The 17251-nt window shown below is 36.3% G+C and overlaps 2 protein-coding genes across 4 annotated transcripts; one reads left to right on the plus strand and one right to left on the minus strand.

The window, feature by feature from the left end:
• The first annotated feature begins 682 nt into the window (after window positions 1-682).
• On the plus strand, window positions 683-9022 carry LOC125578334 (disease resistance-like protein DSC1). Its single transcript, XM_048740809.1, has 6 exons — window positions 683-1153; window positions 1699-2680; window positions 6232-6384; window positions 6497-6808; window positions 7120-8175; window positions 8245-9022. The coding sequence occupies exons 1-6, from the start codon at window positions 711-713 to the stop codon at window positions 8911-8913; spliced, it is 3615 nt and encodes a 1204-aa protein (XP_048596766.1). The 5' UTR covers window positions 683-710; the 3' UTR covers window positions 8914-9022.
• LOC125578335 (probable WRKY transcription factor 19) lies at window positions 8893-13442 on the minus strand. Of its 3 annotated transcripts, XR_007316407.1 has the most exons (7): window positions 12847-13441; window positions 12069-12765; window positions 10901-11972; window positions 10520-10816; window positions 9495-10432; window positions 9342-9429; window positions 8893-9256 (listed from the first exon to the last, which is right to left on the minus strand). XR_007316407.1 is itself a non-coding variant. In XM_048740810.1 (5 exons), the coding sequence occupies exons 1-5, from the start codon at window positions 13295-13297 to the stop codon at window positions 9710-9712; spliced, it is 3240 nt and encodes a 1079-aa protein (XP_048596767.1). In that variant the 5' UTR covers window positions 13298-13442; the 3' UTR covers window positions 9339-9709. The 3 variants fall into 3 exon arrangements, 1 of the variants encoding a protein (XP_048596767.1); XR_007316408.1 differs by lacking the exon at window positions 9342-9429 and having other exon boundaries at window positions 12847-13442; XM_048740810.1 differs by lacking the exon at window positions 8893-9256 and having other exon boundaries at window positions 9339-10432; window positions 12847-13442.
• Window positions 13443-17251: the final 3809 nt, after the last annotated feature.

A 17251-nucleotide genomic window follows, 5' to 3' on the forward strand; every position in this document is an offset into this window, starting at 1 on the left:
TCATTTCTCTTTACGTTTTTCCACAACAAAAACCAGCAAATCCTATAGCGTAAGTCTAGAGAGTGTTTCGTAGAAATATTAGTTTGTTAGAGGTTCTTCACGAGTGCTGCGTGATAACCTATCATGGTTTTATCCTGGGACTCCTATTCGTACAGATCCGTCGCACTAACGGAGCGAATATTAAGAGTTAAGGAAAGAGATTCGTCTCGACTCCATGGTCTCATTTCCGTTACGGTTTTGAATCGTCTGTATATTTTCCTTAACGTCGTTTATATTATATCGTTTCTTTTGATCCGGTTTTTCGGCATCTACAAACAGTCCCTTGACGGTCAGAGTTAATCTCATTCCAAAGACGAGCTTACTCACAAGCCTGTTGAATTTGATAGCTCATTAATAGTTTGAATAATAAAATAATCTTTTTGTTATACCAAAAAAAAAATCATATTATTTTTCTTATTTATTAGGAGTTCGTTGAGATCCCACATACAACATTCAATAATTGGGTTTACTGTGGGGTCAGAGACTTTTTTCTAACTCACGAAGCAGCTCGAGATCATATTTTTACCACAACATTTGAAGATTCATTTTTCTTCTCATCAACCATTAATTAATCACACAAACCAAAACTCCTTTTTGTTCTTCGTTGACTTCATGTTACAGATGGAGATGGAGAAACCAGACAAGACAAATTGCATCGAATCGTCTCTCCAATGGAGTCTCTTCCTTCTTCCTCTGCAGAGCTCGACGTGTTTCTCAGCTTCAGAGGCTTTGACACACGCAACAACTTCACCGGCCATCTCCAAAAAGCCCTCCGCCTTAGAGGAATAGACTCCTTCATCGACGACAAACTCCGCCGAGGAGACGACCTCACTGCTCTTTTCGACAGAATTGAGCATTCAAAGATTGCCATCATAGTCTTCTCCAAGAACTACTCGAACTCCGCGTGGTGCCTCCGAGAGCTTGTTAAGATCCTAGAGTGCAGGGACAGAAACCAGCAGCTGGTGATACCAATCTTCTACAAAGTGGACAAGTCAGAATTAAAGAATGTTCCAAAGAAGAGTTTTACTGAAGTTAAGGAGGAAGAGACTTCAACGTGGGAAGCTGCACTGACCACAGCATTCAACATCTCCGGCTATGTAGTCAATGAGTTCAGGTATGCTCTCTATAAAGGATCTGCACTGATTAGGGTCGGAACTGGGCTGTGCCTAGTGAAACATTGGTTTTGATCTTCAATTTTTTTGAAAAGGAAAGACATAGATCTGTAAGATTTTATTTTATATTATCAAAGTCACTAGTAAATAACTACTCCACTGGTTCCATTTTAATTGTTTTGTGCACGTAGATTAATAAAACATTTAATTTCATATATTTTATAAATAAAAACATCATTACATATATACTTAACATATTCCAACCAATTGAAAAATAAATTAGAGAATATAATGAATCATATAATTTTTTTTTTTACAACAAAAGACTAAAGAATCATATAGTATATAAAGTTAATATATTTTATATTAAAAATTCTAAAACAACATTTATTTTGAAACTAAAATTTTATTCTACCTTAACAGCTGAAATGTTGAGGGAATATTTACTACCCTCAAAATCCTATACCGGCCTGACATTGATCTCTATTTTTTATATACTTCGGTTACTGCCTTGTGGTTTCACTTTGTTCATTTTCTTGTTTGATAGTACGTCTGAAGCCAAACTTGTGGACGAGATTGCTGTTGACACATTCAAGAAACTGAATGATTTGGCCCCCATTGGCAACGAAGGTCTGGTGGGAGTAGACTCGCGTCTAGGGACTCTAGAAAAGCTTTTATGTTGCGATGACTTGGACTCTGTTCATGTCATTGGCGTTATTGGAATGGGCGGAATTGGTAAAACCACTCTTGCTGATTGCTTGTATGGACGAATGCGAGGCCAGTTCGACGGTAGCTGCTTTCTTACAAACATCCGTGAAAACTCGAGTAGAAGCGGGTTAGAGTCTTTGCTGCAGAAACTCTTCTCTACATTACTAAATGATAGAGATCTAGAGATCGGAGCTCCTGGAAATGCACATGAAAGATTTGAGCGTCGCCCTAAGAGCAAGAGGCTGCTTATTGTGCTTGATGATGTGAACGATGAGAAGCAGATAAGGTATCTTATGGGGCACTCCAAATGGTATCAGGGAGGAAGTAGAATCATCATAACTACTAGAGATAGTAAGCTAGTCGAGGCGGTCAAGGGTCGAAAATATGTGCTCCCTAAGTTGAATGATAGAGAAGCCTTGAAGCTCTTTTGCTTGAATGCATTTAACGACGTTTGCCCTTTAAAAGAGTTTCAAGGTTTGACAAATATGGTTCTGGATTATGCTAAGGGTCACCCTTTGGCGCTTAAGGTGTTAGGGTCTGATCTTTGTGAGAGGGATAATCAGTACTGGGAAGATAAATTGGATAGGCTGACAAGCAAGTCACATGGAGATATCTACGAAGTTCTGGAAACAAGCTATGAGGAGCTTAGCATTGAGCAGAAGAATGTTTTTCTGGATATTGCATGTTTCTTCAGATCAGAGAAAGTTGATTACGTGAAAAGTCTTCTCAACAGTCATAGTTTGGATGTTTCTAATGTGATAGAGGATCTAGTTGACAAATGTTTGATTACTCTTTCTGATGATCGCATCGAGATGCATGACATTCAGATCTCTTAGAAACACAAAGAGTTATAAGAACAACTTTTCTTATTAGCTTTAGAAACTACTCAAAACTAAAGCTCTCAATATGTTTCACTTAGATCATATGGAACACCTCTCCATTAGACCTATATTTATATGAAAGACAATTCCCTTTAACATGTGGGATATGGAAAACACAAACCTAACCTAAATAGAAACTTCCTTTTCCTATTTCTAGGTTTCCTTATTGTGTTTATCTTAACATATTAAACATCTAATAATATGTTAAGTTTCCACAAGCTTGGAATTATCCAACATTCACCCCCTTAATTCCAACTTGAATTAGGGAGATCAATTTCTTGAACTCCGATTAAGCTCCTCATTTGCTTGAACTCAATCATCAAGTAATCATCCTCCACCACACCATGGTGTGCGAATCCACCCATTGAATTCACATCTTTCTCAAGGTTAGACCGGATGCTCTCCTTGCTTCCGTACCGCTCCTTCTTAGAATCGGCCCAGTTCTTGTAGAACCTTCTCTTGACCTCTTCACTTAAGTTGCGATGAGTCTTGTGGCTGAAGCTCACTGTGATGATAACTCTGGTCACATCCGCCATCTTGCGTACGTGAGCTCTGGGAAGGATGTCGGCCTTCTGCTCAACACCCAACTGATTTATCTCTGGTTCATCTTCAGCCTTTGAGAACCTTGACTCCATTGGTATGTGCATTGTGTCACACGCTTCCACCTTTGTGTCACACACTCCTCCGTGAGTCGTGTTACACACTTCCACCTTTGTGTCACACATGATTCCTTGAGTCGTGTTGCACACTCCTACGTGAGTCGTGTTACACACTTCCATCTTTGTGTCACACATGATTCCTTGAGCATACCTCTCTTGCTTTATTCTGATTCCGTCTGCTCCTTGAATCACCTCTATGCCAAGGTAGTACGTTAGCTTACCTAAATCTGACATCTCGAACTTCTTAGACATCTCCTCCTTGAATTGCCTAATCACCTTAAGTGAAGTTCCTGTCACAAATAGATCATCAACGTAGATGGCAATGATCAAGACGTCTCCTCCTTCAGTCTTGCAGTACACTGATGGTTCCTTCGTGCACTTCTCAAATCTCATCTCCTTGAGAACCTGATCAAGTTTCACACTCCATGCTCTGGGTGCCTGGCGTAACACATGCAACGTCTTGTGTGACACACAAACTCGATCCTCTTCTCTTTTCTTCTTAGAACCAGTCGGTCTATCTACAAGCTCCCATATCTTGTTTCTTGTGATAGACTCCAACTCGTTTTCCATAGATTCAACCCAATCTTCTTCACAAGATAGGTTGAACTCATCTGAGGCAATCTCTCCTCCTCTATCGGTGCATCCTAGATTGAACACATCTGAGGCAACCTCTCCTCCTCTATCGGTGCAACCTAGATTGAACATAGCTGAGGCACGCTCTCCTCCTCTATCGGTGTGAAATCTTTTGAACCGATAGAATGCCTCACGATTATCTGCTGGCGTTGGTGGTGCGATTCGTTCACACATATCTCCAAGCAATAATCTCCCTGGCTTTGATGTACAAACCATGGCCTTAGTCGGGAATGAATGTCTGATCTGCTTCCCTGCGAAACATGTGTCACACACGCCTTCTTCGTGTGTTACACTCGGGAATGAGTGTCTTGTTTGCTTCCCTGCGAGACATATGTCACACACGCCTTCTTCGTGTGTTACACTCTGCATTCCTACAACCATCTCCTTCCTTACCATGTTGTTCATCACTCCATAGCATATATGTCCTTGTCGAGCATGCCACCTCCATGTAGCATCATCGTCCCTGACATGTAAACATTCCGGGTAGCTTATCTCCATAGGGGTCTTGTAGAGACGGTTTGGAGATCTTGTCACACGAACTAGCAACCTTCCATGCGAATCTGTGAGCGTTAAGTAGACATCTTTCATGTTAACCTCACATCCGTTCTCTGTTGCTTGCCCAAGACTCAATATATTGTGCTTCAGATCGGGTATGTAGTATATGTCTTTGAGTGCCTTCTTCTCTCCAGTCTTGCACACAAAAGTAACCACACCCTTTCCTATAATGTCAACACACGATCCATCACCAAACTTCACCTTCCCTTTGGTGTTGAGATTCAAACTCAAAAAGAACTCCTTGTTCCCTGTCATGTGATTGCTCGCTCCATTATCCAAATACCAGACACTTGCACTGCCTTTGTCGATATCAAGATTCTTCGGAATCACCTTATCTTCGTTCAAAAACACCACCTCGTGTACATAGAGTGCATCAGCCTCTTCTGTCTCGTTTAGGTTAGTTTCTTGATTCTTCTCTGTCTTTTCGGGACAGACAGTTGCGTAGTGACCAGGCTTGTCACATCTCCAACATATCAGCTTTGAACGATTCTTCTTCGAGTTGTTATCTTCGGTGTGTGACGCACGGTTTTGGTTGTGTGACCTACCTCGACCTCTGCCTCTACCGTTCCGTCCTCTTCCTCTACCACGGGAATTCTCATAGCCCCTCTGACTATGCTCTTCATTGTTCGAAAACATCAGCTTCCCTTGGTCTTCTTTCTGAGTTTCTTCTCCTACACGCTCCTCGTACGCCTTAAGCCTTCCAACTATGTCTTCAAACCCCGTCGAGTTGAGATCTAGGACTTGCTCAAGTGATGCTACGATCTGGATATACTTGTGTCTTGGAAGACCCTTCAAGAACTTCTTGACCATCTTGGATTCTTCTATGTTTTCTCCCAAAGAGGTTGCTTTGGATGATAGGCCCGATATCTTCCCCGCGAAGTCATCGACCGTATCTGAATCATCCATCTTCAACCTGTCAAACTCCGCCATCAACGTCTGAAGTCTCGCCTCCCTTACACGATCAGCTCCTAGGTGTCGCGACTTGATGGCGTTCCAGATCTCTTTTGATGCGGTTTGTTCTCCCACCTGGAGAATCAATGTTTCGGGAACAGATTGAAACAAAAGAGCTATCGCAACATCGTTCTTCTTTTGATCATCTGAACCGGGTTCGATTGTGTCCCACACTTCATGAACACGTAGTAGAACCTTCATCCTCATCGACCAAACTGTGTAGTTTGTCGATGACAACATCGGACATTGGATGGATGTAGATCCAAAGTCCTTCGTGCGTGGAGCCCTAGTCACGTCAGCCATCTTGCCGTCGCGATCTCTTGTTCACAAGCACCAGGATCTTAAGCTACAACTTAAGCTTAGATCGAGTCTCCAACCTGAGGCTCTGATACCAATTCAGATCTCTTAGAAACACAAAGAGTTATAAGAACAACTTTTCTTATTAGCTTTAGAAACTACTCAAAACTAAAGCTCTCAATATGTTTCACTTAGATCATATGGAACACCTCTCCATTAGACCTATATTTATATGAAAGACAATTCCCTTTAACATGTGGGATATGGAAAACACAAACCTAACCTAAATAGAAACTTCCTTTTCCTATTTCTAGGTTTCCTTATTGTGTTTATCTTAACATATTAAACATCTAATAATATGTTAAGTTTCCACAAGCTTGGAATTATCCAACAGACATGTTACAGACTATGGGCAAGGAGATTAGCTTAAAAGCAGAAACCATAGCAATAAGAGGCTCTAGGTGGCTATCACCACATGGGACCCAGTTTCAGTCGCATATTAGACTATGGGATAGTGACTATATTTGTTACCTGCTCACCAAAGGCTTGGTAATGGCGTATCTGAATTAACTATAAATTGATTTTACAGTTCACTATTTTGTATTATACTTTAGCATCTTGCTTTAAATTAACTATGGTTTATCTACCTCTTGGTTGCTAGGGAACTGACATGATAAGAGGAATTTTCCTGGACACATCAAAACAAGGAACAATGCGTCTAAGCGCCAAAGCATTCAAAGGGATGTGCAATCTCAAATACCTGAAAATTTATGATTCGCGTTGCTCACGTGGATGTGAAGTGGATTGTAAACTACTCCTACGTAAGGGGCTTGATTTCCTTCCTGATGAGCTAACATATCTACACTGGTATGGATGCCCTCTACAGAGTCTCCTTCTAAACTTTGACCCCAAGAACCTTGTAGACCTTAAGCTGCCATATAGTGAGTTAGAAGACATTTGGAACGGAGACAAGGTATACTTTTATGCGTATATTTTATCACTCATAAGCTAAACTCTTGAATGCTAGGAATGTCAAAATAAGATTGAGCTCATGAGCTGATTCAGCTGGCTTGATTTTTCATGAACATGGGCTATATTTTTCTAGGTTATGTAAAACATCTTATATAAATTCATATTCTGTTCGCGTTTACATAGTAAAACTCATGATAAATGAGCCAACTCAATGAAAGATCTGAGCTCATCATGAGCTAAGCTGAGTTGTGCGAGTTAACTCATTTTAACACCCTATTGAATACTGAGTTATAACAAGAACTGTTGTTACAGGATGCTGGAATGCTCAAATGGGTGGATCTCAGTCACTCGTTGAGATTAAGCCGATGTTCAGGTTTGGCTAATGCTCAAAATCTTGAGAGGTTGAATCTAGAAGGATGTACAAGTTTGAAGAAGTTGCCATCATCCATGAAATGTTTGGAGAAGCTTATTTACCTAAATCTCAGGGAGTGCACAAGTCTCAAGAATCTTCCAAAAGGACTCAAAACTCAATCCTTGGAAACTCTTATTCTCAGTGGCTGCTCCAGTTTCAGGAAATTCCCAATGATCTCAGAAAATGTTGAAGTTCTACTTTTAGATGGCACAGCAATAAAGAGTCTTCCTGAATCCATTGAAAGCTTGAGAAAACTTGCTCTGCTGAATTTAAAGAACTGCAAAAAGTTAAAGCATCTTTCTCCTGATCTTTATGAGCTAAAATGTCTCCAAGAGCTAACACTCTCAGGATGCTCACAGCTAGAAGTTTTTCCGGAAATCAAGGAAACCATGGAATCTTTGGAGATTTTACTTCTGGATGATACAGCCATCACTGAGATGCCAAACATGATGCATCTAAGAAATATCAAGACATTTTCTTTGTGTGGAACAAACAGTCAAGTTTCTGTTAGTATGTTCTTCTTGCCACCTCCATTGGGCTGCTCTCAGTTAACGGATCTTTACCTCTCACGATGCGGTCTGGACAAACTACCAGATGATATAAGTGGCCTATCCTTGTTGCAGTCTTTATGCTTAAGCGGAAACAACATCGAGAATCTGCCTGAGAGCTTCAACCAGCTTCACAATCTGAAATGGTTTGATCTAAAGTATTGCAAAATGCTCAAGTCTCTACCAACCCTTCCACAGAATCTGCAATATCTGGACGCTCATGAATGTGAGTCACTTGAAACTCTGGCAAATCCATTGACTCCTTTGACAGTAGGAGAGAGGATACATTCTATGTTCATCTTTACCAACTGTCAGAAGCTGAACCAAGATGCTCAAGAGTGTCTTGTAGGTCATGCTCGGGTCAAAAGTCAGTTGATGGCTAATGCTTCTGTGAAACGTTATTACCGGGTAATCGTCTCCTCTCCTCCTTCCACGTTACTGTAATAAGCAAAATGCTTATTGTTTTTTCTTTCGCAGGGATTTATACCAGAACCTCTGGTTGGAATCTGTTACCCGGCGAATGAAATACCAAGCTGGTTCTGCCACCAAAGACTAGGACATTCACTAGAAATCCCATTGCCTCCTCATTGGTGTGACACTAACTTTGTTGGACTTGCCTTATCTGTGGTTGTCTCATTCAAAGACTATGAAGACCGTGCTAAGCGTTTCTCGGTTAAGTGCTCCGGCAAATTCGATAACCAAGACGGTTCCTTCACAGGATTTGATTTTACTCTGGCCGGCTGGAACGAACCCTGTGGATCGCTTAGCCATGAACCAAGAAAGCTTACTTCTGACCATGTTTTCATGGGATACAACAGTTGTTTCCACCTCAAGAAACTCCATGGAGAGAGTAGCAGCTGCTGTTACACAAAGGCTTCTTTCGAATTCTATGCAACGGATGATGAAAGGAACAAGAAGCTCGAGACTTGTGAGGTGGTCAAATGTGGGATGAGTTTAGTGTATGTTCCTGATGATGATACTTGTATGTTGTTGAAGAAGACGAATCTGGTTCAGTTGAGTACGAAAACCGAACCAAGCTGTTCCTACGGTCTTGATGATGTCAGACTCAAGAGAGGACGATGCCAGGTTGGTGGTGGTGATGAAGCAGCAGATTGTAAGAGAACGAAGGAGAAGATTTTTGTGTGATATTTGATGTTAACGTTGACAAGTTCTTTCTGCACTAATTCAAGAGTATCTGTAATGTATAACAAAGAACATATGAGAATTTTTTTTTTTAACAGAGCATTGTTTTCCTTTTATTTCAAGCAGATTCAGCCGTTAAGATAACTATTGTAGTAGACTCAGGAGTGACCAAAGGATAGGCAGAGAAAAATTCTTTCACTTCCACCAGAATTTTTGCCTCCCTAATTTGTACGGGATCAAGCCATGGCTTACTCGTTAGCATAGGTTCTCCAATGCCTAAAGCAGTCCAGTCTATGCCCTTGATCAAATACAACTGATAAGGTCTGTTCTGAAGAGTTGGCCATACCTGTGTAGTGGAAATTTCTGTAAGACCAAAGTGGGAGGACTCCATGGTAAGACAAACTTTAAGCAATCATCTATATACCAAATACCTCTATGAATGACCCACTTTCTTACAACCCGAATTCTAGTTGCTACAGCATGTAAAAGACATCCAGAAGGAGCTTGACAGCGATAGATCTGTCATACAACAAATGGTTTGAATTCTCTATTCCCTCCAACAGAGCATGACTGGGAATACTAACCTTTGGTGTGCCATCTTCCATGTAAACTTGAGTGGTAGTGTGGTACTCTGCAGAGGTTGCATACTGACTTCACTTTTTCCGTCTATGGATACTTCTGAGAAGCTTCGAGGATGCCCTGGTACTTGGGGCCACTTCTTGCCTCTCTTACGCATTGTCTGCTTCGAAATTGCTCCTTTGCTGAGATGATGGAGGCTTGAGCAGCCTCGCTGCCTCTCCTAAGTATGAACTTTCTTAAGCCAACCTAATCTATTCCACAGTCGTGAAAACTTCTGTGTGTCAATTTGGCGGAATTGAACCTTGAATCTTAGGCTCCACATATTATCAGGTAACCTTACGAGGCTCCTGCAGGCGACACATCTCAGTTCTTCAAGAGCAGTCAGGTATGAAATGGAGGAGGGTAGCTCTTTAATGGCCGTTCTGCTTAAATCCAGAGACTTTAAGCATTTCATCTTTCTAGACAAGTCTGGAAATCGCTCAAGGCTTGAGCAGCCTGACAGATTCAGTGTTTCAAGATGTTTCAACTTGCAGATGCTCGGTGGAAGATTAACGAGGTGTCCGCTGTTTTCCAGATCAAGTTTTTCAAGCAGTACCAAGTTCTTAAGCGATGAAGGTATTTCTTGTAACATAGTCCCACCCAAGTACAGTTCTTTCACATTTGGCGAGATCTCCGGGAAATTCTCTAGCTTCGAGCAGCCAGAGAGATTCAAAACCTCAAGAGACTCTAAATCAACCGTAGATGGTATGCTCTCCAGATTCGAGCAGTCCTTCAGATTCAGAATAACAAGCTCTTTAAGATAACAGATAGACTGGCTGATGCTCACCAAACTCTTGCAACCTTCAAGATCAAGAAGCTCGAGATTCTGCGCTCTTGAAAGTCTTGGGATTTTTGTTAACTGGTGGGAGTAACTAAGTCTCATCTTTTTAAGCTTTTCCAGACTCTGCAAAAGAGAGAAACAAACATCAGCAACAACTTCATGGTTTCTCATATTTGATCGACTTGGTAGTACATAAATCATGAACATCACCTTTTTGCCTTTCCAAAGTTTCTTCACACAACTATTTGGCATGTTAAGCTCTATGAGGTTCTTTGGATCAAAACATTGCGGCAATGAGCTTATAGGATAGCATTCCCAGTGCAGAAGCCTTAGCTTGCTCGGCAAATATTCAAGGCCTTGAGGTAAAGATACTCCATGGTTCTCTACCACTTTAGAGAAATAAAACTTTAACAGTCTAAGGTTACACATTTTGTCGAATACATTGGCATTGGCATCACATTTCAGCTGTGACATGTCCAGAAAAATCCCCTCAATAGCTGCTGTGCCCTGAAAACCAAGTGAAAATAATTTAGCGAGAACAAACATAACTGACTGAACATTAGAAGACAAAAGATTGTCATGATGACTTACAGTGTTATCTATGAATACATCCCTAATATCTTCAGCATTCCACAACCTGCTGCGGTCTCCTGGCCTGTCAATTGATTCTTGGCGAACAATTTCTCGACCTGTTGCCTGGAGGAACCAGAGCATGTCCACCATATTGTGTGATATGGTTAACAGTGATTTGTTAACAAGGTTTTTAAACCCAATATGTGCAGAGAAACCACATCCATCAAGCAACATTGCGACATCGTCTTTATCCATCCTTCTAAAGAAACATGCAACGTCTAAAAATATACTCTTTTCGTTGTCATCAAGCCCACAGCAGCTTCTTTCGAATATACCTGGAATGTAAATGGCAGAAGATTTCCGAATTTCTTTTGATAAGCATTCTCTGCTCGACCTGCTTAAGAACTGAAGAACCATGGGATTTCCATTTGAGAATTTGACCAGCTGTGGTGAGTATGTCCTTGTAGGCTTGAGTGAGAAAAAACTCGGACGTGCCCCGAGATTGAGAAGTCGTAGAGCCTTATAACTTTCTAATGGCTTGACTTTATAGACATGATTGATTTTGCATAGCACGAAAACACGTCTGTTCCTCGAGGTTATGATTATTCTGCTTCCTGGACCAAAATAGCTAAGCTTTCCCAAAAAGGTTTCAACATCTCTGAAATCATTCACATCGTCGAGAACTACCAGGACCTTTTTACATTGAAGCCTATTCCTCAAGAAACTTGTTTTCCTGCCGGAAATTCGAATAACACGTGGTTCTACCTCTAAAACTTCCGATAATAACTTCTCTCTCACAGCATCAGGACCTTTTAATTCTACTTCTTGATGAAGGTCCTTCAGGAAGACACAAGTCACAAATTGGACAGAGATTCTACGAAAGATTTCTTCAGCAATGGCTGTTTTTCCTATACCAACCGTTCCCCATATACCTACGCTGCGAACATCTGGGGATTCAATGCATAGCAGTGACAAAATATCCTTTATCTGCGTACCCATCCCAATCATTTTCTTATCATCATAGGAACATAGCACCTTCAGAGCGTCTCTAACAATCTCAGCTATAAGTTCAGACTCGGACCTGCAAGATCTGTAGACGAGACAATCGTTAAGAGAATGTTAAAAGTGAAATATCAAAGTTATATAACAAAAGAATTCCTACAATTAGAAGCTGAGGATCACGCACTTATCTGTCAATATGTAGCCAGGCATCTGAGTTATTTCCCTCAAAGCAGCATGACATCGTTCAGGCTCATCTTGAAGCAAAAGTCCCTCATAATACTTGCTGTTACTGATCAAATCAGATGGTGATATTCCATAAAAAATCGGATAAACCACTTGAGGCTCTTTTCGTTGTTGTTCAACAATGCTTAAGAGATTCGGAGGGACGTATGTGCTGGTTAATAAGATGATCAAAACCTTACATTCCTGCACTGAATCCACTTCATCAAAGTCTCCATAGACAGAAATCCTTCTACGGGAGAGGGCAGCAAGAAGATGGCTAATGAAATCCTCGTTGTTTACGTCCCCTCTCCTGTACCTAATTACAACATCATAATCTTTAGGGGCAGATGATCCACTTAGAAGCTGAGGCTGAGAGGCAATTCTGCTTCTTGTAGCGTCTGGAAATTCCAGATTATCTAAGTAATCTGATGTAAAGCCTGTAAGTGATAATGGATCCAAATTCTTATACGAAAACAAATCAATGTCTGAAATCCCGCGGGGTGGATAGACAATGTTCGACAGCGAGACAGCTTTCTTAATCCTCTTCTCTTGAGAAGTGTTGGGCGGCTCGTAGTCCCCAAAGCTTCTGCGATGATGATCATAGATCCACAAGTCGGAACGCGGCTTTGGTAGACTCCAAATCCCAGATCCGGGATAAACTGCATAACCAAAAACATACAGAGTGATTTACCAAATGCGGTTGCGAATGAAATCAAACTGATAATCTAATAATAACTCACATCCTTGTCGATGAGCTAAGCACGCGAAGGCGTTAGTTACCGCCTCCACAACTCCTCCTTCTGTCGCTCTAGCACCTAATCGGAACTTACCATCCTTCAACCAGCTCGAATCATCCGTGAACGATATCTCCCCGCTGATCACTCCGGTCCCGTCTTTAAGTATCACGATCAGATCTCCGACCAGCAATGATCGTTTCCCTTCCCGTGACCACAGTAGATTCCGGTTGAACACCTCCGTTGTCCAACTTTCTTCAGTGAGGTCGGCGTCTAGGGCGACTATCTCGACACGCGAAGACGAAAGCGGCCCTGAGGTAATTCGAGTGTTTGAGACGGCGTCAACAAGCTCGATTGCTATCGGAGAACCGTCTTCCGCCTCAATCCTTGAAGCCGTGAATATCGTCGGTGACGGCGAATTTATGAAACGTAGCTTAAACCATGGTTGCTGCAGCATCTCTGGAAGCGTTCGTAAGACTGAATCACTAGAGAGGTGTACGATCCGGATCTTGGTTCTATTTCGATTTAGTTTTCCATTTTTGTTATATCGATTTGTAGAAAATAGCTACGACATTCAAACCATATCTATTTCCGTTTAAGTAGGAGTTAATCCATGCTGCGCGAGACTATTTTATTTTCTTGAATGTTGTATTCTTTACAACAATAAATTCCAACTAGATTTTAATCCGCACACCCGTGCGGATAACATTTTATTTATAAATATAAAATTTTATATTATTTTTTATATAATAATTTTTGATAATATATTCCTGTCATTTTAAAAATAACTAAATAGATGATATATAGTTCTAAATATTAAAAATTAAACATATGTTAACAATTTTATTTTTTTGTAAAAATTATTACATAATTTATAAATATTAATCATTTTAAAAGGTGAATGATATTTTAGTCACTTTAAACGGTGAATGATATTTTTTTTATTTATCTTAATGAAAATAGTTTTTTCAAAATATATTTGTTTACCAATTCAAAATAATTTTAATATGTTTGCACAAAAAAATAATTCTAATATGTAATTCAATAATTACTTCTATTTTAATATAATGTATAATATACTTCTAAAATTTATAAAATTAGCAAATAATTTCATTATTTTATTTATAATAAAAATGTAATTAAAATTAATTTATAAAAACATTATACTACTAATTGCAAAATTAATCAGTGCATTAATTAAAATAATATTTAAAATTTAAAAAAGATTTTGTTAAATTTTTTCTCAACAGATTTTGTTATTCCAAACTAAAATTTAAATTTATAGTTAAAATTGATTTGTTATTAATATCCTTATAATTATTTAGAAATGTTATATATTAAATAAACTAATGTAAACAATAAAAATATTATTTGAATATGTGGACCTAGACTTCTAATATGACTATTTTGTAGTAGATAAAAATGGTACTTCTCTTTTAATAGAGAAGATAAATTCTGAATTAAATGTTTGGGTGAATACATATTTCCTTACGAAAAATTAGAAAATTATACATTTTTTAAATAGATGTTTGATATAGTTTTTTCTTTCTTATACTGTATATTTACTTATTATTTTATTTTTTATATTATATGACAATTCTCTCAAATAGATCTTTTAAATTTTCATCATAAATAGCATTCAATAAGGAAAATGATCAAAATATCCCTTTTTATTTTGAAAATTTTAATTTTTAATTTTAATTTTTAAAAATTTGAAACCATATCATCAAAACCCCACCCCTTAACTCTAAACTATAAGTCTATGTTAGTTAACCATAAGGTATAAATGTATTTTTACTTTTTAATAAGACTTATTTTGGTCATTTTTCTCATTTATAGCTATTTTGTAACAAAAAATTAAAAAAAAAAGCTATCCTAGGAAATTTTTCAATATTGTATATTTATTTATTCTCATTTTCTTGCTTTTATATCAAATGATAATATTAAGATCGATGTTTAATGTAATAATTATATTTCTTATATTGTATATTTACTTATTATTTATTTAAATAAACATTTTCCATTTAACTATATATTTTTCAGATAAATATTTAATTTTGTTTTTCTATTTTTTATATTATATATTTACTCACTGTTTATCTTTTCTTATTTTTATATTTACTTATTCTAAATTTCTTACTTTTATATCAATGATAATATTACGATATATATTTAATGTAATATTTTTATTTCTTATATATTATATTTACTTATTATTTATTCTTTCTTATATTTCATATTTACTTATTATAATATTTAACAATTATATTTACTTATTGTATTTTTAAATAATAAAAATGTAAAACAATATATTTTTCAAATAGATGTATAATGTAATTTTTGCATTTCTTAATTGTATTTTACCTATTTTTTATTTTTCTTATATTGTATATTGTATATTTACTTATTCTATTTTTCAACTTTTACATCAAATGGTAATATTATTTATAAATTTTTAATGTAATATTGATATTTCTTATATTGTATATTTACTTATAATTTATTTTACTGTATGTTTCTCAGATTTGTTTTTATTTTCCTTATATATTATATTTACCTCTTCATGCGGAATTGGAGGCTCTAATTTGGGCAATGGAGTGTATGAAGAACTTACGACAGTATCAGGTCACGTTTGCAACAGATTGTTCTCAATTGGTGAAGATGGTTTCGGAACCAGAAAAATGGCAAGCATTTGAAAGCTACGTGGATGACATTAAGTTTTTGAGAAGAAGCTTTACCAACTCAGAGATTGTTCATGTTCCAAGGACGGAAAACATAAAGGCGGATCGCTGGACACGTAATGCTCGGACACAACCGTCTTTAGTCGTACACATGGATGCGGAGTTACCACATTGGTTTACAGAGTCATATGAGTCTGTAAATTTGTCTTGCTGTCAAAAAAAAAAATTATATTTACTTATTCTAATATTACGATAGATGTTTAATATAAGATTTTTATTTATTATATTGTATATTTACTTATTATTTATTTTACTATACATTTTTGAGAAAGATGTTTAATTTAGTTTTTCATTTATTAATTGTATTAGACCTATTGTTTATTTTTTTTATTGTATATTTACTTATTCTAATTTCTTTCATTTATATCAAATGATAATATTATAATATATGTTTCATGTAAAATTTATATTTCTTATATTGTATGCTTATTTTTCTTATATTGTACACTTACTTATAAAAATATTTGGAAATAATAAAAATGTAAAACTCTACATTTTTCAAATAGATGTTTAATGTAGTTGTTCCATTTCTAATATTGTATATTTACTTATCTACCTATTTTTCTTTTATATCAAATTGTAATATTACGGTACATGTTTAATGTAACATTTTTATTTCTTATATTTTATATTTACTTATTATTTATTTTATTATAGATTTTATAGATAGATGTCTAATGTATTTTTTGTATTTCTTATATTATATATTTACTATATTATTCATTTTTCTTATATTTTATATTTAATTATTCTAATATTATAATATACTTGTAATCTAATATTCTTAAGTTGGATATTTAGTTATTATTTATTTAACTATACATTTTTCAGATATATGTTTACTTTAGTTTTTCTATTTTTTATATTGTATATTTACTTATTGTTTATCGTTCTTATTTTGTATATTTATTTATTCTAAATTTTTTGCTTTTATATAAATGTTAATATTATGATATATATTTAATGTAATGTTTTTATTTCTTATATACTATATTTACTTAATATTTATTTTTTCTTATATTACGATAATTGTATAATATAATATTTATATTTTGTATGTTGTGTATTTAGTTGTTAGTTATTTAACTATACTTTTTTCAGATAGATGTTTAATTAGGTTTCTTAATTGTATATTTACTTATTCTAATTTTCTTGCTTTTATATCAAATGATAAATTATGAAAGATGTTTAATGTAATATTTCTATTTCTTATATTATATATTTACTTTTTATTTATTTTTCCTTATATTGTGTAATTACTTATTATTTTGTTTTTCTTTATATGTATATATTTTTTGTTTTATTAATGTCACGAGTCATCTTTTAGAAGAAGTTTTTTTTTTGGTCATGTGCACGCTACCTCAAAAGCTCCATTTTATTAGTATAGATTCGTATATTTTATATTTAGTTATTCTAATATTATAATAGATGTTTAATCTAATATTTTTATGTTGTATATTTACTTATTATTTATTTAACTATACATTTTTCAGATATATGGTTAATTTAGTTTTTCAATTTTTTATACTGTATATTTAATTACTGTTTATCTTTTTATTTTGTTTATTTTTTATTCGAAATTTCTTGCTTTTATATCAATGATAATACTACAATATATATTTTTTTGACAGGAAAAAACATTCACAGACTCATATAGACTCTGTAAACCA

The sequence above is a fragment of the Brassica napus genome, chromosome A9 (assembly GCF_020379485.1).
Source record: "Brassica napus cultivar Da-Ae chromosome A9, Da-Ae, whole genome shotgun sequence".
NCBI lineage: Eukaryota > Viridiplantae > Streptophyta > Magnoliopsida > Brassicales > Brassicaceae > Brassica > Brassica napus.